The 24476-nt window shown below is 38.9% G+C and overlaps 1 protein-coding gene across 3 annotated transcripts in view; it reads left to right on the top strand.

The window, feature by feature from the left end:
- The window catches only part of SLC25A13 (solute carrier family 25 member 13), a 102447-nt gene that overhangs the window by 40460 nt on the left and 37511 nt on the right, over positions 1 to 24476 (top strand). For all 3 annotated transcript variants that reach the window (XM_074836158.1, XM_074836169.1, XM_074836148.1), the window contains 7 exons: positions 9641 to 9780; positions 16781 to 16927; positions 18486 to 18624; positions 19456 to 19549; positions 19726 to 19810; positions 21995 to 22079; positions 22536 to 22694. In XM_074836158.1, coding sequence (XP_074692259.1) covers positions 9641 to 9780; positions 16781 to 16927; positions 18486 to 18624; positions 19456 to 19549; positions 19726 to 19810; positions 21995 to 22079; positions 22536 to 22694 — 849 coding nt within the window. The remainder of the gene's footprint in view (positions 1 to 9640; positions 9781 to 16780; positions 16928 to 18485; positions 18625 to 19455; positions 19550 to 19725; positions 19811 to 21994; positions 22080 to 22535; positions 22695 to 24476) is intronic.

The raw sequence follows: 24476 nt of genomic DNA, 5'->3' as shown, positions 1-24476 counted from the left end.
AGCAGGGGGGTGAAACTTGAAGCTTATCATGGACCTTGTGATTGGGAAAAATCATGAAGGCACAAGCATGTTGTCTGTGATAATGTTTTCATTAATGTATAATTAACCTGTAAGGCTGCTCTGTTCTTGTTGAAAAGTTTGGATAGGGCAATGAAGTTATAACCAAATGAATTTTGTTCAGTAGCTAGTGCCTCTGTCCTAAAAGGGAATGCATGCTGAACTTTTTGTTAGGATTTGTATTGGACTTTATGGCTTGCTGGGGTTTTTTGGGGGATTTTTTTGTTATTGTCATCTTTAAAGTCTACTTCCAACATCTGAAAGACATTTGGTTAGCAATACTGGTCTTAATCTTACCTCTGCATGCAACAGGTGCCACACAGCCTTTGTTTCTTCTTCCAGCCACAAAATGGATGTGGTTCATATCTGAACAGAAACAGCCACTTTTAGTGAGAGACTCCAGCCTTCCACTTCTCTGCCCTGCTGTGACTGCCTCTAAGGGTGCTAGCACTGTGTTGGAGCTGTTGCAGTACAGTCTCTTTTCTGCCTGGAGATGTGCCGAGTCAACCAATTTATTTTATGAGGGCAGCACAACAAAAACGATAACCTTTTCCTTTCCATTGATGTGCTCCAGATGTTAGTGTGTTACATGGAGGTGAAAAACCATTGTGAAGACATCCATTTTTTTATATATGTGGAGCTTTATTGCACTTTAAATGATCAGTTTGTACTACAAAAAGAACTGCCCTGATTTCTGGAACTTTTAAAGTGACTTATGAGAAGTGTTTTCGAAAAACTGAATGTAGATGCACACCAATATCAGCTTGGCATGCATGTGCTGTGTGGTATCTTGTCAGAGATCAGAAGAACTGCTCAGAAGCTGTTCCAGTTCAGTGGGTCAAAAATCCACTTTTTATGAAAGGCTAACTGTAGATTTGCACGATTGACTATAATGGCTCCAATTTTAAAAGATAGAGGTAACAGAGAGCACTTCCAGTTGGTGGGATAATTCAAGAATACTACATGCTCAGATGGCTAAAATATTGTGCTTTCTGCTGCTACTTCATGCTACTTAAAAAGAAAAAAATAGGTGTGGAAAAGGTGAGAAAAAGCCAATTTGAGAGTAAATTTCAACTATATGAGGTCACTCTTTGGTTAACAGTAAGCAGAGTAAGGTTAGCTGTCTTTCATACAGCTGTATATCTTGTTGCAAAAAAAAGCCCAACATGATTACTAGGCAGCATTTGGGGAGGATCCAGAAACTTCCACACCAGATTTAAACTGTGGTGGCAGCAGCAGTATACCACTTTAAGCTTGATTTTTATTTTAATTTTTTTTCCCCATCCCCTTTTCAAATTGTCCTGGAATTACAGATTAGAAAGTAAAATCTTTAGCAGACCTTAAGAGCTAGGAAAGTGTTTTGTTATTACAAATTTTAATATGAAACTTCAGATAGCAAAATACACATACTATTGCAGTGTGTGTAATTTAGTTTTCTAAATTGGAAAATCTGCTGTTACCTAGCAGTTAATGACTATTTTTTTTCCAACATTTGGAATGCAGGACCTGATTTGATAAGCTGATAAAAGAAAACAAAACTGAGAACGTGTTGGAAGTGCTCAAAGTGAAAATTACAGTTTAGGTAGGTTTGGGGGTAGATAGTTAGACATTTTAATTGAACTAAAATAGTTTTATACTAATACAGTACTGTTGTGGGAGTACATTTTGTGGTGCATTTGAAGTCGAAGTATTTAAGTGGGGGAAAATGTATGTTAATGCTTTGCAAGAAAGTGATTTTTTTTTTTTATACCATCTATCTAAGCAAAATAGCTGTTAAAGAAATAGAGCTCTCAAGTCTGTACTGGAGAGTAAAGTGTCAAGTTGAGGATAATTTCTTGGAGCCAGGAGTTTGCTTTTATCACTTTGGTTGGTATATTAAACTGCTGTAGGAAACAATCATATGAATTCTGAAGTAAATTTGTATTCCTGGATGACTACAGCGAAATCAGCCCTTGCCAGTTGATTCAGTCTGCATTCTGAAAGTCCTGTGTTTTTAACATCTCCGTGATAGGGATAACAGAAATGAGTCCAGATGATGATTTCACTTACCCACATGGAAACAGACGCATTGAATTTGATGTGACAGCTTTGGTTACACACAAGCAATTCTGGCTTATGTTAAGCAGCGGAAACCCCTGCTTGGCCATTACAATTCAGCACTGGTCCACAGCTGGACTAGCTCAACATAGTTAAATTGGTTAAAATTGCCATTTTTATTATTTGAGTTTTAATTTTGTCTTTGGGGATTTTCTCTGAATTTGGAGTAACTAGTCCTATAAACAATTAAGCTACCACTTACACATGCATGCATACACACAAAATTATCAAAAGAAGTGAATTCTGGTTTTTTATGTGTTTATATGAAGGTGTATATGTGCAGCTACATTTTTCACATGCAGGTGAAACTGAGTTTAAATGGATCGGGTGCACTAATGGAGGGTTTTGCACTATTCTGAATGAATCTGTTTTAAAACAGTAGAGGTACCACATGATAGAGTGCAGATAAATTGCACTGACCTGAGCTGCTATCTTTTTTCAAATCACACCCCCCCCCCCTTCTTGAGTCATGTAATACAATCCCATTATCTTCAAATTATGTGCTCCGTTTCTGCTCTGCCAGCTTCAGTTTGAGTGTTCTACCAGATACTTTCCTTGTAATATTTGAAGAAGGAAAGAACCTAATTTAATTTTTATTCAGAATTGCAGAATAGGTTGTGGCCTGTGTTTTGCAAGGAATTAAGAGGCAGTGAAAATACAGCATTAGTGTATTATTTCACAGCTTCTAACCTGTGGAAAAAGATGGCTATAACAGCCCTTCCTGCTCTTACTGCTTTGTTGAGGGAAGTTGAAGGGATGAGTATCTTTCCTTTGCAATCCTTAGTAATCAAGCTATTCCAGTGTGTTATTTAATTTACAGCATGGCCACTATAAAACTATTTCAACTCATTTTCTTGACAAAGCAGTGGGGAGATTAAGAAGGTGATTGTAGCGCTTGTACCTCCCAAGTGCTGTACCTCTTCTGTACCTCCCGAGTGCTGTACCTCTTCTGGCTGAATGGGGATAGATGAACAACCCAGCCAAATACTTGGACTACCCATCATTCTACATCTTAGCTGAGCAGATGTGATGTCCAGATATGTTGTCCGAAATAGTCATCATTATAGAACCCTTAGTGCCAGACCGTAGAAGGATGGAAATAAACTATAACTAGTTGTGTATTTGAACTTCACAACAGTAAATAAAAAACAACAAAAGAAAACAAACAAAACAAACAAACAAACAAAAGCCAGCCCAAACCTTGGATAAACCCCAACAATTCCAGTAAAACAAGATAATACAAAATATTATTACTTGAGTGTTTTTGACATGTATATATGCAGTGTCTCTACATGTGTGCTTTTGCACAAGTTTATTGTATTATTTCTGTGGCCGGGAGCAGCCAGGGCAGGCTGCTTCACCAGGCAGGTGAGCCTGCTGCCAAGCCAGGGTGCCAAGAGGCCGGGGCATGGGCACAGATCTCACTGACAGGGGTGCAGTCCCACACTACCTGAGCAAGGACAGAAGAGCAGGTCTGGTGACAGTGACCAGGGTCAGCCAGACAAGTCCACAGGGAAGAGGCAGGTCTGAGGTAAGGCTGGGAAGTCAAGTCAGAGGGTTGGGGACTCTGAGGTGCGGGTATCCCTACAGCATGACTCGGGCAAGGAGAATCAGGAACCTGAGATGGGGCTTCTCCCAGCTGTTTCCCCTGCAGCTATTTGCCTGGACCCTGATGCCTCATGCTCATGGGTGGGTCATGGGGAAGAGGTTGCAGAACCTGGTGGTGCACTTAAGATCATGAAGCTTATGGAAAATGTGGCATTGTTTCACATGGTCAGTTAGGACCAAAGCCTGTGGAAATCATTCTGTTCTCGTCTCCACTGAGCTTTAGGTTAACTCTTGCTTGGCAGTTGGCAAGGTGCTAGGATTTCCTAGTCATGATGGTGAGGCAGCTACTCTCATTGGTAGTTTAATTTGACCAACTGGGCTTGTTCTTTGCCTTTTCTTCTGTGTAGGATTTATTTTAAATGACTTTGAAAAAAAAAATGCACTTTTTATTAGAGCCATTTAAAGGAAACTGTTTTCAAATGCATGAACAGAAGTGCTTAACCATTAACAAAACATGATTTTATAAAGGTATCACCTTTTGTCTGAGCAGAATGATGGGGATTTGCATATTCAGGTTTAAAAACCTTATCTCTTTATACTAAAATATCTATTCCACACTCTTTGCATTAATTTTGCTTTGTTTAATACAAGTTGTAGCTATAATGTTCATGTGTTCCCCTTCAGGGCCTTAAGTGTGATGAATATAGAAGCAGTTACTGCCTGAAGGGTTTGAAAAGGTTATTGGTGCATACGGAACTCTTGTTGACTTATGATAATTCATGTATTTTCAAATTTGTCTTTTGTTTTCCTTTTTGTAGAAGGTAGCCTGTGTTCTTTACAGAAGTTGCTATTACCAATATCATTGGGGTAATCTCATTTTTTTCTGAAGGCCCAGGGTTTTGGTACAGGTTTTTAATACCATGTACAAATCGCTTAATTGTGTAAAGGTATAACATATATATAATGTACAGAACATTTAACGTACAAAATAAAGCCAATGATGACAGCTTTTATGCAAAAATGTTGCAGCTATTTTGTAAGGGCAGAGAGGTTTTTGTATATCATGAAATTTTTTGTAGCTTTACATTGAGAGAGTATTAACTTTATGGGACTTGATGACGTTGCGTGAAAAATTTATGTACTTACACAAACACGTAGTTTGAAAGAATTTCAGATTTAATACAACAGATATTTATGGACTGTACCCTGTAAAGATTTTAGTAGCTTGTTCTGTCAGGTGACTTTTCTTAAATGTAAAACGCAGTGGGAGAATGACTTTCAGTTTTTTCCTTTTAAAATTTCAAATTTCCAAATAGATAATTTTCACTTGGGTAAAATTGGTGGTCTGTGTTGTGTCAAGAGTGCCTGTAGTTATTCCAAAGCATGCTTCATTTCTATTATAATTCTTAATCACAGCATGGAAATGTGAATGCAGTATACTTGTTTGTACAGTAAGCATTTAAGCATAGACATCAGTACACTGGAGAGAAGAAAGTCCTCACGACTCAAAGGACCAAAAACGCCCACTGTAAACCAGCAGGCAGTTCACCTGGAGGGAAAATAAAACAGCTCTTTTTGTACAGGGATCAGAAACCAATGACAAGGTATCTGTTTTTTTTTAATTAGAGACAGTGCAGGGACAAACAGTTATTTGTTTTAGAGCTTTGCAATTAATTTTAAAATTGAGTTTCAAAGTTTAATTTTTTTAAAGATTGACAAATGACAGCATGGATTTCTAAAAGTGAATATTTAAAATCTTCTTCAATCTATTGTTTGTTTTGCTTTCCAACAGCTCTGGTTCAAACAATGCAAACACGGAAAGGGTTGTATCTTTTTCTGGCTTTAGATCTTGTGCTCTTCTGGCTCTAGATGCTGGAGCATTAACATTTTGCCTTTTTAAAACTAAAACCGTTAAACTGTTTTAATATGCATTTAAAAGCTTCTGTTTATCAGATATTTTGATTAAATAGCGGTTTAGGATCAAACCACAGTTGCCCAGAGAAGTTGTGGAATCTCTACCGCTGGAAATACTCAGACCTCAGCTGGCCATGGCCCTGAGCAACCTGACCTGGTTGGACCTTCTTTGGCAGGAGGTTGGACCAGGTGACATGCAGATGTCCTTTCCATCACAAATTATTCTGTAACTGTGAAATGGGTTCCTTTAAAAAACAGTCTAAACAGACAAAATAACTCCTGGCTACTGAAGGACATTGCTGCTTCTCTGTGTTTTACTGTGTTTAATTCAGTGACTTGTGGGTAGCTGTGGAACTTCAGCTGCAGGTTTAAGGCAAAACAACATTTTAAAATTGTCCTTTTTTTAATTTAAATACTGGACTTAGATGATTAAGAGATGATACTGTTAGAACTGAACAGTAACTTGGAGTGAGTTCTAGTATGTAACTGGATACCTTTTGTTGGTTAAATCACAGGCTAAAACATGTAAGATTTCTTCATGGAGTATGAATGGTCTTTAATGTCTGAATCGGGGAATCTGACTATAGATGAGACTTGAGTCAGTGACATTGTTGTAGATGAATGGGTGATGAGACCTAGCGAGGAAGGAGGAAAACCACTGTCCGCTGAGCATATATAGGAGTTTATGAACCATAAATAGTTGTGAAAAGGAAGTACAGGGTGTGTATAAAAAGGCAGTGGCAAACAGGATACCATGTCTCATGCCATCAAAGAATCAGTAGAAGCACAGTAAGCAGTCTTCCAGTCAGCTGCCTGCACTGTATAATCCAACATGCACTCTGTCAGAAAAGTATCTGGTATTAGTTGCCAAGTGATATTGACATCAGTACGCGGTATGATTTTGAAAAGATCGAGTAGTGTGGGGAGTTGTCAGACTATTGTACTAAGTACCTACACTAATGCGGTAGCCTGTGTTTTCCAAGTCATAGCAAAAATTAAGTGTATATCTCCTGCTTGAACTCTTCAGAGGGATATTTGTAGTTACATTAACTTCTGAGGTATGCATGTAGCCTTTAATCTCTAAAATAGACAAGGGAATGCAGATGCCCTGGATATAGACTGTACTATATTCCTAGGTGGCTTGATGAGGTTTTAAGTTGCATTGCCGTGGGTTCTTTTGCCATTTATAATGCCAATAATTAAACATTGTATTTAGTCTGACATTACCATTCTTTCCACTTCTTGATGTTTGATTTTCTTGAGCTGGAATTCTTCTTTTGGGCCCCAACTAAGGAGGGTTTACAAGGCACAGAGTTGGGGGAGCAAGATGCATTGTTTCTTCAAGATGGCTAGTGTATGATAATGAATTAACATAAAATTACAGTGGCATAATCAGAGGACACTCTGTAACTTTCATATGTTAACAAGCTGAAGTAAAGATTGTGGGGAGCCTGGCCCCATCAAAAGGAATTTGAGACTGCTTTTATACTAGCTAAGATTTTCCTATCTTACCTTGCATCAAGTAAGAAAGCTCATTTTTTACTCTGACAAAGACAAATCTGGAGTCCAACCAAACATAGCTTTTGGTAAATGGTGAGTTGTTCCTAATCTCATCCAAAAAATGTCAGTGTCTCGCTCTGGGGAAATTCAGGAGGTGGGATGAGAGGAACAGAGGAAGCAGATGAGCATCTGATTTCTGGGCAAGAGACAGATACTGGAGCTGTTCTGAGAATATCTTCATTCCTCTGGAAATGCAGAGTGCTCACTATCAGGAAGAGACAGCCTTCATTTCCTTTTGTCTGTGGGCAAGACAGGCTGTCTTCTTCATGCTGGTTGCTTTCTTTGAAGGAGGTCTGGCAGAAAGCAGGCCCTTTATAAAGGTGATCTCCAGTGACATGTAGCAATGTTCCTTGAGCTGTGTCAGTAGGAAACATCCTAAATAAGAGACTTGCAGTAGAAGGACAGGACCTCACCCTGAACCAATTGGCTTTCCTTCCTGTTGCCTTGAGAGCAGAATTTTGCTCCTGGAGAATGCTGACGGTCAAGATCCAGGCCAGCTGTGATGGAGCTTGAAGACATGAATGAACAATGCTGTCCTGGGGGCACTGACATTGCTTGGCGAAAATTCTCATATGATATTAGGACTTGAAGTTCTGAATTTTAAGAATTTGAGGTTAACTGGGGTCAATCTTTCTGTTTGTAAGTTAAATCCAACTTGCTCTTTCACCACTGATTCCCTGGGATCAGCGGGTGGTATGTTTTTAAAGATGAAACTACCTACTGTTTGAGGGATGGGAAGAGGTCTGCAGTATCATCTCTGCTCTCTCTGTAAAGCCCCCTCACTTTAGAACAAGCTGTCTTTGTGGGTAACATCAACTGCAGTGCTTTTGTGTCTGTGCAGAGGACTCCTGCCCCTTTCACCTCCTTGAGACCATTTTTTCCTGTGTCTTTATCCTTCATTCACTTGGGCTCTTCCTGTCATCTTCCTGGCTCTCAGCCGTACCACCCTGCTCTCACTTTTTCCTGCTTCCTTGCCTACAAGTGGAAGTTTCGCCCTGGCTGAGTTTCCCGAGGTCAGCAGAGCTGCTGTGCCTGACTGGGATGGGCTGAATCAGAAGCCAGAACTCACCTTGTGCAGGAGACAGGACCTCACAGTCCCAAGGAGTCGGCTCCCACCTTTCCTTGTGGTGCTGGGATGAGCTGGAAGGCAGCTCCCAGGCCTGCCTGGTAGGCAGAGGCTGGCTCCAGTGCGGTGGCTCCCAGCTTGTTCTGCACACAGGCAGGAACAAAGCTGTGCTGATTTCCTCAACCCCAGGCACCAGCCACGCTTGGGAACTGGCTTCCAGCTCTGCTGCTCGCCGAGACAGACAGGAGTTCAGGGTTTGGGCTTCTGGTCTTTCTTCCACAAAGCGTGAAGGGAACAGGAGACCAGCTCCTGGCCCAGCCTATGGGTAGGGAGTGTCTCCTGGGAACCAGCTCTCTGCACCCACAAGAACTAGCAGGAGACAAGAACTGGCTCTTGGCTGGTGTTGCTGGAGGAGTCGTATGGCAATTAGGAAGGTGTGTAGCAGTTGGGAACCTCTGGCCTTGAGCTTGTCTTCAGAAGATATCTTTGCCCTATATTTTTGGCTGAGACAGACTGACATCGAAGCAGGCACCATCATGTGAGACAAGCACCATCTGAGGAAGCTCAGATCTTGTTGCTGTTTCCATCAGTTAAAATAGGTACAGTCCAGTTTCAGCACTATATGGTCCTTTTACTGATTGTACAACTTGGTGTGTTTTAAATAGTTGTTTCTTCACCAAAAATGCAATGTATTACCAAAAAGTCTGCCAAGCCCGTAATAAATCATTGCCCAGTTATGACTACTGAATGGAACTAAACCGTGAAACTTGCATTTAGGTGTGACCAAATTTGTCGTGCTGCCCCCCTCCTTGTAGCAGAGGTCTAGGGTTAAAGTCTGCTTATTGCTGGAAGTGGTGATAAGTTTGCGTTCGTGCCTGCCATGTCCCCCCTATCCCCTGTCCTGCATGTCACTGCTCCTGTAAGGTAACTGCAGAAAAAAGGATCTTCAAATACTGGTATTTTTGTAGTTGATTTGTTTGAATGTAGAGAACTCTGGGAATAATACAAAAGCCTGAATTACAGTGACACAAAACTTTCATTGTTAGCAGCTTGAAAAGATTATGCTGAAAATTGGTTAGCTTTAGTCATCTTTTTATAAATTGTCTTTTAATTTTAATCCTTTCTTGCTTGACTTCAAAACTTGAAATATGTAGTCGAGTCTCTTCTAATCAAATGCTGTAAGCATAAAACGTCACAAATAGAAAGATTATTCAGAAACTATTTATGAGGGTGTTCAAAAGTTTATGATGATTTTGGTAAACAAAAAAATTATGTTTGTTTTACAATATGTTACTAATTTATAGGAACAGTATTGCTTTCCTGTTAGAAAATGTCATATTTGTTTATATGCTTGTCTCTGTTGTTATTATTAAATTAACATTTTTCTTTTCTTCCCAGAGGATGCTAAGCAAGTTTTTGGCCAGACCACGATTCATCAGCACATTCCTTTTAACTGGAATTCAGAGTTCGTACAGCTGCATTTTGGAAAGGATAGAAAAAGGCACCTAACATATGCGGAGTTCACCCAGTTTTTACTGGTGGGTCTAATACAATACAGTTTATCAAGAGTAATAAGAAGGATGCAAGAATCAAAGTATTTGCACACTTGCCAAATTCCACACTGGTAGGAAAGTTGAAAGATAGACCAAGTGTAGCTTTTACAGAGTGCTGGGCTTTAACAGTGTGTTGATAAATAGAATACCCTTATGGTAGAATTGCTGATTCAGGCTAACTAGGTTTTTTTCCTATTGTTTTTGGCACCTGTGTGCAGAAAGTGATCTTTTCTACACTGTTGGGTAGACAGAGGCATGAAATTAAAAACCTAGAACTCTTAAGTCTGAAAGTCTCCTGTGTATTTAAATCCATGAGTCAAAGAATGTTAAGTAACAGTATCGAACATTTTGGACCCAGTTGCCAGACTGGTATTAAGAAGTACTTCTGTCTGTTTACCAAACGTGTATTTAATTCGGTGATGATATCCAATAAAGATGTTTTGCTGCAAGCCCTTTCCACACACTTCTTTACTTTTGACATTTTTAGAATGAAGAGTATCTCAGATAAGGAAATGCTACTTAGCTTTGCTTGTGGTATATAGAGAATAAAATACTCTGTTTTGGAAGGAATTCTTGGCTATTTGTACTTTGGGGTACTTTGTTACAGAAAGTAAAATAATTGTGCTGATAAAAAAATAAACAGATTATCTGCATTTCAGCAGTACAGTTAAAAAAAGTCTTCAGTAGGAGAAGTGATGGAACACGTGAGTTTCTTATTTGTATTCCTTCTGAATACTTAATGCCTGTATTAGTATTTACACTAGAGAGTTTTAAAATGGGAACCTGATTCAAGACTGCAAGGTTTCTTTTTTTCTTGTTTACACAAGTATGTTAGTTCACAGTAGGGGGTGGTATCATTTTGATGAGGAATAATTAAGATAATGCTATTGAGACAAATGTTTTAAATTGACTTTGTAGAACAGAGCCTAATTAACTTTGTATGAAGAGGACGTCGGGTATCACATGATTAAGTTGTATTCCCTTAGGTTTTGTATTGACTTTTGTAACTCCTAAGCAGCTAGGACATAAACCAGTTCTGTGACAGAATAGTGAACTAGAACCTCTTTTGGATAAAAAAGCAAATGTGTTACTTGATTAGGAAAAAATGCCTCTGGCCACATTTTCTGGTGTTCTAGTACTTCCTTCCAACTACAGAATAAGCCCCGGATATATATCCTGATTTTGGTGGATTAAAATCACAATCTTAGTAGAGTACCGATCCTGTTTGCCTTATGTGTCTGTCTGTTTAGAGATCTGAGGAAAACCTGAAGAAAAACCCAGAATGAAAAAAGGGACAGTTTTTTGCCAAAAAGGGGTGGGGAAGGGGAGCAGTAACAGAGTTTGGAGCCACAGACCTAGAACAGCCTGTAACCTCGTGGCTGGGTATTTGGAATATTTGAGTTTGTTCTTTGTGTCTTTGGGTTCTTTTGTGTTTTTTCTTTGAATTAGGAAAAGCAAGAGGCAAAAGGCAGTTTTCTAACTTTGGAGATGGGTCCTAACTACTAGGCTTTCTCATCCCGTGGAGGGGTGTTTCTCTTTTCTTGTCTGAAAGGACTTTTCTTGGATGTAATTATATTCTGGGGAGAATTTTATTTGGTTTTGGTGTGTCTTGCCCCTGCCTTTTTTTTTTTTTTTTTAACTGGCTCTACTGCAAAAGTGAATCTTAGCTAGTTGCAGTGCAGAGTAAGAGGTTGTGCTGGAACACGTCAGTAGTCCTCATGAGCCAGACAGCCTTTCTGGTGTGGATCCATATAGGACAGAAAGAGGGAGGAAGAGCAGAAACCTGGAGAATAAGGATGACTATTCTGGGTGTCCTCTAGAGAGGTGAAATGCATTTGGAAAAAGTTCTAATAAAGATGTTGTTGGCATTGGTGCAGGCAGCAAGAACTTTCAAATAAATTAATTGTCCTAAGACTCTGCTGAAGCTGTCTGCTATCAGTACAGTCTGTTAGGATGCTCAGTGAGTCACAGTAATTGGGTACATCTGTTTATCCAGTTTCTAGAACTGTAGATCTTTGAAACACCTAAGTTTTCCTGCTGATTCTTGCCTTGCAGCATTGTATTATAGATACTGAAGTTTGGGCACAGAAATGACTTTCAGCACAAATTGGAGAGTTAGTGTTCACAGACATAGAAGTCTTCCTTTAAGCTCTGTAACCTTTGGTACTCAGCCTTTCCTTCTGACATTCTGCCTGTGCGTGAGTCAGTCTCCTTAGTCTGATGTCTAGACCTTGGACCTTAGACAGCAGGAGACCACAGTGGATACCAAATTACCTTTCTGCATTCCTGATGTGTGAATGCTCTTTACATTGCACTTAACATGGACCAGATGGTTCTGTAAGGCGCTTCAGGTACTGCTTTGTAAGTACAATGCAATTTGCAACTTTTAATGAAATAATCCAGCTAGATTCAAATTCATTCATGTTGGGTCCTATTATGCCACATAAAGTTGTTACATATTCATTATCTGTCGCAGCATTTGGGCTAATCATCACTTCTGGCAAAGCTGAAGGTACATGGAAAAATAACATTAGTATATTTTATCCATGCACAAGATGGATCTCTTCTGGCTTTAAATAAGAAGAGTTTATATGGGATTCTGAATATTTATATCCTGCCAGCACTTTTTTGTCTGCAGTAACAGAGATGCCCAAAAGTATAGCCTCCAAACTGCTTGACTCTAATACAGTTAACAATCTATTTACATAAACCCGGAGCTCAAGGTATGTGGTTTTATCCTGCTTCTCATTTTGCTAGCTTAAAATTAGGTCATATATCTACACTATGTATCTGTTTGGATATGGTCATGTTCCATCATTGCTTAAGTGGCAAGTCTGCTTCACAAAGAGCAACACTGGCCCCTTTCTCAGCGTGTAAATCTATTCCGCAGGATGAATTTTAACATATGCTTATATGTGGGCCTGGTAAATCCATTTCCACATTGTCTGGGAATTTATTTGTGCCCAGCATATTAGTTGATGAAGTAGTACTCTTTATAATTGAACCCTGGGATCTACTCCAGTGGAAAGGATTGTGCTGTGTCTGGTGACTTGTAGATCCATTGGGATGGAACCCAAACATAAATTTCTATCTAAGTGGAGAATAAAGAAGCTTTTAATGAGCTGTAAGTGAAAGCTGAGGTAAAATCTCTAGATAGGAAATAATTTCATCAAAATTCTGGTGCCAGCATGCCTGCCATGATGTGCAAATTAATTTTTCATTAAGTCTTATGCTACCTGGGGGAATTCTGGACTTCCAGCATCAAGGGAGAAGCTTGTTTTGTAAATGTATCTAAGTTTACAGAAAGTCTAGTTGGAAATGGTTCTTTAGGATGTGTAATTTATATTGCAAAGCAATGAGGATTGTATTTCTTTAAACCTTAATCTGTCTAGGTAAACAATATTGGACTGAAATAGGTGAAACAGTAAAAATTATTGCAAGTCAGCATCTCTAAACACTACAATTTTGCTTTATTGTTTTTCAGCTTATTTTTAAGGTGTTATTTTTTATATTAGCTGCATGTACACAGCATAGGCAATGTTACGAACATCTCAAAGATTTCTGTGAAAAATTCGTAGTAGCTACTGAGCCTCATTTTGAAACATAATCATGCTGTGAGATGTCTCAGCTTTCAGGCTTGGAGACTAAGGGAATAGGTAGCCTTTCTTTTGAGTTAAACACTTCATGGAGTTTATTATATTGTTATGCAATGTAGAGTCTTTAAAGAAGTGACATCTGTCTGTTTTTCTTGTGACAGAGTATAGGTGAAATTTAGTTTTGAGGCTAAGTGTGTTACCATGTAATGATCTGATCTGCATGTTCTTGTATGCCATGTCACTGCCATGGTCATCGTTTGGGAATGTCACGTGGCTGAAGGCCCCTATGCTTTTTTTCTGCTCAGTGCAACTGGAAAATGCGTAGCACAGCTCAAAATAACCGTAGCCTAAAAAGACCCTACCTTTCTGAGAAGGTGGGATGAATCTTCTCCATCTATTTGAACTATGCTTAAACCATTCCATTTCTGAACTAAGGAGGAGGTGCAAATAGGGAGCTCCAGGAGACTGACATCATCCTATTCAAGCATTTTGTCTTGCTGTCTATCTGCGGCTAAGTGGCTCTTTCCTAGCTGACAAGAACATGGGCAAATGGCAACGCTGAGTCCTTGACCATGTGTTTAACCAAGTGGGATAATTCTTTTCTCTAGTGGGTTCCACAGGTACCAAGAAGATTGAAGGGAATCAAGGAGAGGATAGGGTGTTTTGGCTTGTACTCAGCTGTAGTACTAACAGCCTTTTTGCAATTAGCTGGGTGATGACAAGAAACATGCACTTAAGGTATCTCTCTGGAACATGAGCCTGGCTTTGCTTCTGTGGCTGAGACACCACTGTCAGCCAAGGTGGCACCAATGGTATACACACCTCCAAACTTGCTGATGGGTGTATGCAGATGGTAATAGACTGGACTGCTGCAAGTGGTGCCCATGTTTTTTACTGCATTTTAGTACTGGATTCTGCCAGCACTACACTGCCAGCAGCTTCAGTGGTTAAAACAAATTGAATGAGAAGGAGAAGAAAGCAACATTCACAGTTTCCCATGTAATCATTCTGCTAAATTAAATTTATTTTTTCTTTGCTGATGTTGCCACTTAATGACAAACAGTTTTGTTAATTTGTTCATACCTGTCCACCTGCCAGGTGGTGAGTAGGGATACAAGAGTTGTTATACTTAACTCCTCTTCAGAGCTCATACTTAACTCCTCTTCAGAGCTGTCTGCCTCCTGAGTAGCTGCCTGCCTCAAGTATTTTTGTGTTCTTGTGCTCCTCCCACTGTAAATCTCCCAAAATTGCTTGCTTCCAAATTTCTGTTGAAATTATAGTCACAATTGGAGTGAAGCAAGAGCTTACATGGCTGCATCCAGCCAGAGTGAATATTATTGCTGAATTATAACACCTCCACATAGGGGGCTGTAATGTAAAGGAAACGTGACAGAACTGAAATTGTAACACTTCAAATTATAACCCCCACAAGCGTTTCTCATCAAAAGCAGAAATTTCTGAATAATTCTGTGAGTGAAACACAGTGTTGAAACAATGATCAGTCCTTACCCCCCCACCCCTTTCCTCCTTCTGCCTAATTTATTAGGAGGTTTTAATCATACCTTTCAGGCCAGGGTACAGTGTTTTAATTAGAAATTAGGACTAAAATTGGAGAGGTCCGGAGGCTGAAATGAAAAGACAAACATGGTTTGAGTGGCAGCATGCATCGGTGGCCATGGTGCAAGCCGAATGAGCAGAAGGAGGGATGGTGGCTGGAGGCCTCCAGCAGGTCTGATCCTATACTGGCTGAATTTGCCTTTCACTCTTCACTCTCTATTCCCTTGAATGCTGCTGTGAGATAAATACCAACTTACAGGATATCGTATTCACTGTGAATACATTGTGCTGACGATTCTTGACTAGTCTGAGTCTTGGCTTAATATGACTTTTAAGGCATATATTTGCAAATACAATGTAATTAATAGGGTAGTGTCATGGTCCGCTGCAAAACTTGCTTAGTATTGCTGGCATACTTTTGCTCTGATTCCATTTTCTGAACAACTGATTATAAATATGTATTCAGACTAAGCACTGTATTTCCAGTGAATAAGTTTTTATAAGCCTGAAATTTAAAGAGAGTACATGGCAATGATTTCTTTTCCTCCATTCAACAAAGAAGTATAGACTGGGAAGTCTTACTACATCACCAAAAGGTATTTCTGGTTTTAGCAAACCTGTAGAACTGAGCAAAAAGCTCATATGTATTATCAAGTTACTATCTGTGCAGGATTGTTCCTTTTAAGTGAAAAATAAAAAAATAAGAAAGTAGTCTAACAGTAGTTCATGAAGGAAGGGTGAAGGTCACAGTAAGAAAAGATACAGTTTTGAGAGATTAAATGCCTTTTTTTTTCCCTCCCCTTTTCTCTCAGAGATACATTTGAATCACAAAATGAGATTATCAGGTGGTTGCATCAGATAATGCTTGTGATTGATCTCTGCCTGTTACTACTGCTGAAATATTGAGAACTGATCTTTAATCAGTTGCGATGCAAGGAGTCCTAAATTAAACTGCTGGTGTCTTTTGTAGACAAATAACTTTGTTTTAAATGAGGATGCTTTTTGAGGGAATGCTTTCAAGATTAGTGGGTGTCTATGTGAAAATCTCTGATGATTGCATTGTCCTCGTTCAAGGAGTAGCAAACGCTTTTACAGAAAGTATTTTGACCTGCTGTGACACATGCAATAAACTGGATAATGCACATCAGGGAACACTTTAATGTTCATGAGTGGGAGATTACCTGCACTGTTGTGTTGATATGTGTCCTCCATTTCTCAGTTAAATGAATTGCATGACCTAATGTCCAGACAGCAGAGAAATCATGATGGTTGTCCTAGATACTGAGCTCAATGATAGAGACCATATATGCCACCGATAGAAAAGGCTGAAAGTTACACATCCAGTATCCAATTAAAATTAGATTACATGTAGTCGTGTTTTATTAAGTATGAGATATACTGTAGGATTGCATTATATAAAACTGTAGTGGTTTAGCCCCTGCCGGGGTCTGAGACCATGCGGCCGCTGCCCCTCCCCCACAAAGGGAGTGAAATACAAAGCCCCGAGACTGAGATAAGGAGAGGTTTAATACAACAGTGCAACAGCAACACAACAAACAATAACAATAAGAATAACAGTGATAACAATGAACAGAGCAAAGTATATACCGATACAGCAAAGAGAGAACCGGCTGCGCCAACCCACACGATCGCCGATTCTTCCCGCGCTCGCGCCAGGATGTGACGTTAGCATGATGTATGAATAACCCGGCTAGAGCTTCCCCCCACTGCTGGGGAAACTTAACCCTATCCTGGCTAAACCAGGACAAAACCCTAACTATTAAGGTGATGATTTTGAACCTAACTTCTTTTTTTTTTCCATATGTTTTCAGGAGATACAGTTAGAACATGCAAAGCAAGCTTTTGTGCAGAGAGACAACGCTCAGGCTGGAAGAGTCACAGCTATGGACTTCAGGGACATTATGGTCACTATCCGGCCACACATGCTGACACCATTTGTAGAAGAATGTCTAGTAGCTGTGAGTAGTTCTGGTATCCCAACTGGCAAAGACCTGGGATGCATTTTTTATGTACCTCGACCACTATATATGGCATGTAGTCCAGGTTATGGATTCATATTTTAAAGTTTAGCAGTTTTTATCTACACATACGAAAGTTAGCCCTTATTGCAGAATATGTATCCTCAACGTTCCTGGTCTCCTGAGACAAAAGACAGAGCAGGTAGATAGACCTTAGTAACAGCCTACAAATGTAGAGTTTGCCTGACTATTTCCAGTCTTTCCATCATAGTAGATGGTGTCAACTATGTCAAAATGCCATTGCATCCCAATCAGGAAGTTATCCTCAAAGGACTTGTTTTGTATTGTCAATTCTAAGCTCCTGAGTGCAATTTCCAAGCACCTGGGACAGTGTATGAACTGGAACATCACCCAAGGACATTCACTATATGTTAACTGATAGTTGTTACTCTTGAGTGTACATCTTTCTTCAGCTTGAAGTGGATAAATCAAATGAAATATTATAATTCTGCAATTTCACTGAAGTAGAAAAAAAAAGGTACATTCAGTTTTGACCACAGTTTCTAATCTTGGGAACTTGTAGCAGCACTTTCCAAGTAATCCAAAGTCTGGCCATATCCAGATTTAAAGAAATCTGTTCTGCTTTGACTTGCAAGGGAGAATTCCAGGGAGATGTGTGAAGTGATGAGAATTGCAGACTCTGGGTAGAATATTGGACGCATACAGCAAAAAACATAGCCAAAAGACTTTGGGACTGACAATGAGATCTGATAACTTTCTTCCTTGATTCTCTCCCCAGTCTTGTTATCAGCTTTCCTGGGTCATATATTCTCTCATAAAACATAAGATCTGATTTTTAATTCTCCCTCAAGGTCAATTAAATTTTGACAAGTTTATGCATTATTATCAGAAATTTGCTTGATCACCAATCTTATACTTTAAATAGGGAATTGATCCAATAATTCTTCTGTGTGCAGATCCAACACCACTTTAAAGTAAAGGTTTATGCTCAGTTCTCATTTGAGAATGAATAACTGTTCCAACCTTATTGTTCCCATTTTGTTTGACTGCCTGATATAAGCCTGAGAGCTTACTGCTGGTTTTCCATGACTAGAAATGCCTATGAATTTAAATGTTTCAGTTGACCTTTTTCAGAATATGTTTTGATTTTGTTGAAATTTTCTGTATAGTAATGTATTTTACATGTAGAAGTAGATTTCCTCATTACTAGAAGTAAGTCAACTTATGAAACATTTCCAACTGAAGCAGTACTGAAACTTAAACTTTGTAAATTACTACTGGTTTTGTTGTTATAATCCTGCATATGTATTTGTTTAGGTTTGTAGGGTGGAGAGAGTTTTACATTCTGGTCATGATTAGTTTCAGTAACATAAGAATCTTTCATAGTTTTCTTTATTTTGCAGTTTTTTAAAAAAAGCAAGCCTGTGCTACTGTTGCTCTTGTAAAATAACATTGTTTGAAAACCTTTATCTCAAGATTTTTCTTAGTCTTGTAACAGTCTTCTTTCTCTTTTCTTCTTTTACTGTTTCTACTCTAGGCTGCTGGAGGTACCACTTCCCATCAGGTCAGCTTTTCCTATTTTAATGGATTTAATTCTCTTCTTAACAACATGGAGCTCATTAGAAAGATCTACAGTACTCTGGCTGGAAATAGAAAAGATGTGGAAGTCACTAAGGGTTGGTAGAAATATTTGCAGTTTGGAAGTTTCCTTGGGCGTTTCGTTGGGGCGGGTGAAGGGAAAGACCTCATCTGTATGCTTTTAAATCAATAGGAGGGGGGGAAAGCCTGCCTCGTTAGCATTCCTTGGTATGCCACTCAGTTTTGTACACTCCTGTTGGAGTCCACCCTCCAGGTTTTTCATTTTGTTTCAATCAGAAAAAGGTCCTAGTAAACTGGCAGTGGGGGCAGGGTGAGTAAAGTATGTAAAGATATTTAAAAGTTTAAAAAACTTCCTAGGACTCCTGCCAAATTGGCAGCCTATTAAAGTGACCTTCAAGGGTAGTTGAAGAATTCCATAAACTTGTATTGGCGGCACAGTAAGCTGATCTACAAGCTTGGAACAAGATGTTATCTGCTATATCTAACCACTTTTATAGAGAATTCCCCGTGCAATGCCAAAGTTTCATTAATGTGGCCTACTGGGACTATGCATGAAAAGTTCCACATCTCTTGACTCCTGGGGTTTTTTTCTGTTTGCTTTTTATTTTATTTTTTTCCCTCTGACCTGCAACTGATTGATACCGTATGTCAAATATCCTAAATCCTGCTGATAGTGCTAAGGTTTAAGACCAGAGAGTTGTACTTATTTGCATGAAGGGTAGACCATTTAAAATATATATTTATGTAGTGGCAGGAACACTTTTGTGGTGGGTCACTTTTATTCTCCTTCTCTCTCCCCCACCAGCATCTTCTACTTAATACTAAAATGAAAAACAACTCGGGGGTGCTCTGGATTATTTGTTATGGTTTGATTAGGTTTTCTTTTCTGTATTTTTATTCTGTTGCAGAGGAGTTTGTTCTGGCAGCTCAGAAATTTGGTCAGGTTACACCCATGGAAGTTGACATCTTGTTTCAGTTAGCAGATCTGTATGAGCCACGGGGGTAAGTGGAGAATTATCTTTCCTCCTCTCTTTCCTTTCCTCCTCTTTCCTCCTTGAGAGGACTGGGAGGTGGTGCTGGGAAACAGGAGACTGTAGTATAGTGGCCATGTGCAGGTAACTTCTTGTGATCTCAAAACCCATCTGTGAGCAAATGCTAAGCTGAATTAATTTCTTCAGGCGCATGACGTTAGCTGATATTGAAAGAATTGCTCCTCTGGAGGAAGGGACATTGCCCTACAACCTGGCTGAGGCTCAGAGGCAGGTAAGAACAGAAGCCAATGTGATGCTATTATCTGCTTCCAGTGCCAGGTAAATAGACAGCCAGCCTCCTTCTGTGTTGTTAGCTAAGTTGCTTTTCTCTTGTGTTCTTTAATATCTGTGAGGAATACCTTCTTGTTAGAATTTATTTTTAACCAGTTGAATGTCCTCTCCATCTCTTCTCTGTGCCCTTTTCTCTTAGGCTGCATTTTGACAGAATAAATGTAATTTACTTTGGAAAGATAAATTGTATATGAGTGTCATACAGCCATTCAGTAAATATTAGGTGTATACCTAATTAAGGTGTTTATGTTTTGTGATTCTGTTGCTCTCTGTTCTTTTTAATGAGGAAAGAAGACTTCCTGCTTTGAATATGGATGGTAAATTCAGCATCTAGCCTATTAAAGGCAGCCCTTGTTCTGACCACCCGTGCATGTTCCTGGCTTCAGAGTATTCTCTGCATTATCTTATGCTCTGCTGAATATCAAAATGGGAGAGATGATGTTTAGTCTACCATCACAGTTTCAGTAAAAGCATTAATATTCTCTACACTTCCAAAAACTAAAGGATATTGACTTTCAATGGTATAACAGCAAATGAACTTTTATTGTGTTTGAGGCAAAAAGAAATAGGAGTGTTCTTTAAATGTCAAACCTGTTTATCTTTTAGTTTTCATATTATTTTAGCATATCTTATATTTTCATTGACACAAGTTTCTATCCAGATAGACTGAAAACTAACCCTCTGTTTCTGTTTCTCTCTGTCTCTATTTTAAGGCAGTCTTAACTTTGTGTCTTATGAGACTAAGGGTTTTTTTGTTGGGTTTTTTTTCCTGCTCTGGGTCTGTGCGGAGACGCCAGTTTGACCACAATGAGTTGATGCAGGCTACATTTTTAGGACTACCAGGCCATAAGCCAGGCCTGTGTGTGTGCGTGTACACATGTGTCTCTTTTGCTTCTCTTTCTTCTTCTCCTCCCTCCCCTATGTGTGGACACCCCCACCACTGCTCCAAGACAGTATCTGGGGTGGTGGTTTTCTTGTTTGTTTGAGCAGTGACTAAATGTTGACTATGCTGGGATGGATTCAAATGAGTTGGCTTCCGAAAGCTCACCATCTATTCCTAGAAGACTCCTAAAGGAGTTGAAAGCATTTGCATTGGACTGAATATCAAGTAACTTAAGTTACAATAGGTGGCAGTAAAATGTAGCCAAAAGCAAAGTGCTGAAATTAGCAGCTTCTTCAATTTTTGCTTTGGGACCACTGCCTGCTAGTATGATATATACCATTTTAAGAGGCTAGGACATATGAACCTGCATAAATCTTGCCATTTCTTCTATATATGTGTCCTACCTTTTCATTTTTCCATCCAATTCCTTTTTAATGTCAGCTGCTTGATGCTGAGACTGAAAAGATTTTTCAGCTACATTGATTCCATCCATTTATTTTCTGACCAGCTCCAGCTATGTTGGAATATTAGCTAAAACCTGGACACATTTTCAGAAAGAAATATATCCTTATTTTTATTTTGTCCTTTTACTTGTACTATCCTAAAAAAAAGTATTACTAAAGGTGATAGTAAGTCTGGAAGGCTTAATGCCTCTGCAGAACTTGTGTTTTCCTAATTCTTTTTTTTCATTAGAAAGCAATTTTAAGTCTGGAGCACTTCTGAAATTTGCTTTTCATTGGGTTGAATCTAGTACTCATAGACTGTAAGCAAAATGAAATAGTGGAGGTGCTTTATGAAACCTTATTTTCCTTTAGCTAATGTGTATGAACAATGCTTGCATACTTGTTTTGATAGCCTGAAAAGTAATAGGTATACCTGGTTTTGGTGACAGTAGAAAGAAATTCCAAACTGGTGTTGCATTTAGCTGTAAAAAATTAATGACTTAAGATGCAATATGTGTGCCCTCATATGCACATTTAGACCATCGATTTTGGAGTTGTATAATTTTGTTGTAGCATCACTCTTTTTCTTTGCTGTTCCAATCTGAAGAGGCTACCTTATGTGGCACTTAGAAATCAGTGGAAAATAAATAATTGAAAACAAAATCTCCAGCGTACTGTGGGATTTTTTGTAGGTATCTGTATACTTACATCTGTCTGACCATGAGATATTCCCTCATGAAATACGATGTTCTGATTATTTTTCTTGTCTTTCTTTTTGTTTTAAATCCTGCCTTGACAGAAAGCTCCAGGTGATGTGTCTCGACCTATTCTCATCCAGATTGCAGAATCAGCGTACAGGTTTGCCCTTGGTTCAGTTGCTGGAGGTCAGTCATGGCTGAGCAAAAGAATATTCATCTTCATTGTTTGAGTTTTTCCTTCTTTCTTCTGCCCTCCTTCCCCTTCTGCCTTTCATTTAAGTGTGGAAAGCTTCTCAGTCTTTCCCTTGGAGCTGTGTCTAAGGGATGGGATGACTATAAGATCGAAGGGGAAGGGGTTGGGGTCATCTGGTCTACAAGAGTTTTGGAATTTACAAGCCATTGGAGTTTGCAGATGGTGTTGCTATCTGATTTGTCACCAAACCAGTTTCAGAAGAATCGGATTAATAATGAGGTAGAGCCAGGAAGTGCTTTTGGTTAAAACTGTGGGAGGTAGTTCAATGTATCCAGAATATATTGTGGAGAAAAAAGACACAACTTGATATGTAAATTTGGAAGATGAGTTGTGGTCAAACGCTGCAAATGCCAAATCATTTTTTCTTATAGTGTGATTTTTATTTGCAGCTGTTGGAGCCACTGCAGTCTACCCAATTGATTTGGTAAAAACTCGAATGCAAAACCAGCGCTCTACAGGCTCTTTTGTGGGAGAACTTATGTATAAAAACAGCTTTGATTGCTTCAAGAAAGTGCTACGTTATGAAGGTTTCTTTGGGCTTTATAGAGGTAAGTTTAAAAGGTAGTATATACTAATGATAAGATACTAATAAGAATTCAGTGGGACTCTGGATTTTTAAGACTTTTTTGTTAAGATTTCAGTTTTGCTTGGATTGTGCTTTCGCTTCTACTCTGTTATAGGTGAAGGGTTTGCAAACTTCTTGATAATTAAAACTTAATTTTAATGAGAACATTTCTGTAGGACCTTTCTGTCCTTTCCTTCCTCATCTGAAACAAGGCAACAACAGCAATTTCCTACAGCAAAAGTACACTGTTAGTCAAGTGTTCATTTCCTTAGCAGTCCTTAGTACCAAGAATGTTTTGTCCTGTTTGGTAAGAAGTTAGATCATCCATTTTTGAGTTTTTGTTTCAGTGTTCTTTCTTACCTGTTTTCTTTCTATTTAAAAACATGAAAACAGAGAAAATATGGTACCTTGTTATTAACCAGATCTCTTTTTGTGGTGTCTTTTGTGACAGAAAGGTCTCTCTGAACCAGTTGCATGTGCTTCACTAATCATTGGGAATAGTCATCTTTATCAAGTTTTATGTATACCTCTTCTTAGCTTGTCACTGTTGAGTCAGCCAGAGAGATTAGCTGGGTTTCAACCCACTTAGCTTTATATATGTAACCAATACACCCAAGTTACGAAGTTAGCTGTTCTAAGCTCCCTTTGTAGTCAATGGAGAAAGCTCCAAAAGCTCATTTACTCTATTCACAATGTAAATCAGCCTCACTTTGAGTGTCTTAGGTAAGTGCCTGCAGTTAGATGGTGGCTTTTTTTTTAATTTGCCCTTGTCCCAGTTATGGCATCAGTGGTGTAAGTTCAGGTAACACAGAAGTAGTCATAAAGAATCATGAACTACTGCATGAGACTGTAGTTCTCTCTCACAGAGATAAAGCAAATTATATTTCTGGTATCCCGGTTACTGAGATCTCTATCCCCCTCTGCCATATTCATTGTGGAGGATTTGAAACCTGCGTTACTACTTATTTCATTTTTAGCTGGTTTGCTTAGAAACTTTTTTTAACTTTTGAAAATAAGTATGTTGTAGTGACAGAAATTAATTGCTAAAAGCAGTTGAATCAGGAATGAAGAGTGGAGGATTTCAGTAAAATACTGTTATGATCTGGCAGAGCTATATGCACCTGAAAAAAAAGAAAGTTTATAAGGCAATGTGTGAAACAACATTAAAACTAAGTGGTGTTATACATGTACACTCTTTAACATATGACCTGAGTTACTGGAGGTTAGCTAAGTAGCTCCTCCACAAAATTATTTCAGCACAATTGCAGATGAGAAGGCTCTGTTATTATTGACTGAGTTTGAGGCAATTTTCTGAGTAAGCCTGATAATTTAATAAAGAGTATTGACATGGTTTCTATTTTGTAAGGATTTGTAGCAATCAGAATTTTTGTAAAAAGTCCCAGTTAGTGGCTAAAGAACAAAATGTATTCCCTGAAAATGTTTGTCTGCTTCTTCCAGGATCCTAAAAGAACAAATATGCAGAACTCCACTATTTATCTGCTTCTGTCTTATTGAAACTCTGAAGCACAGTGATTTTTTCACCTGGAAAAAAAACCCTCAGGAATTTCATAGATGTGTATACTTAACTCCATTTGCTTGTTGTGTTTCTAGAGTGATTGTTTTTGTTGCCAAATTTGGGGAACTTTATGAACCTTCAGCAGTATAGCTCATCCTTCTGTTCCCCATCCCCTTTACTACTTCTCAGTCTTCCAAGGAGTACTGAATAGTGAAATCTCAGTTTGGTGGAGCTGATCTTCTAAACCCA

The sequence above is a fragment of the Strix aluco genome, chromosome 1 (assembly GCF_031877795.1).
Source record: "Strix aluco isolate bStrAlu1 chromosome 1, bStrAlu1.hap1, whole genome shotgun sequence".
Classification (NCBI taxonomy): domain Eukaryota; kingdom Metazoa; phylum Chordata; class Aves; order Strigiformes; family Strigidae; genus Strix; species Strix aluco.
Note: the sequence above shows the minus strand (reverse complement) of the source record. Positions and strands in the feature narration are given on the sequence as shown.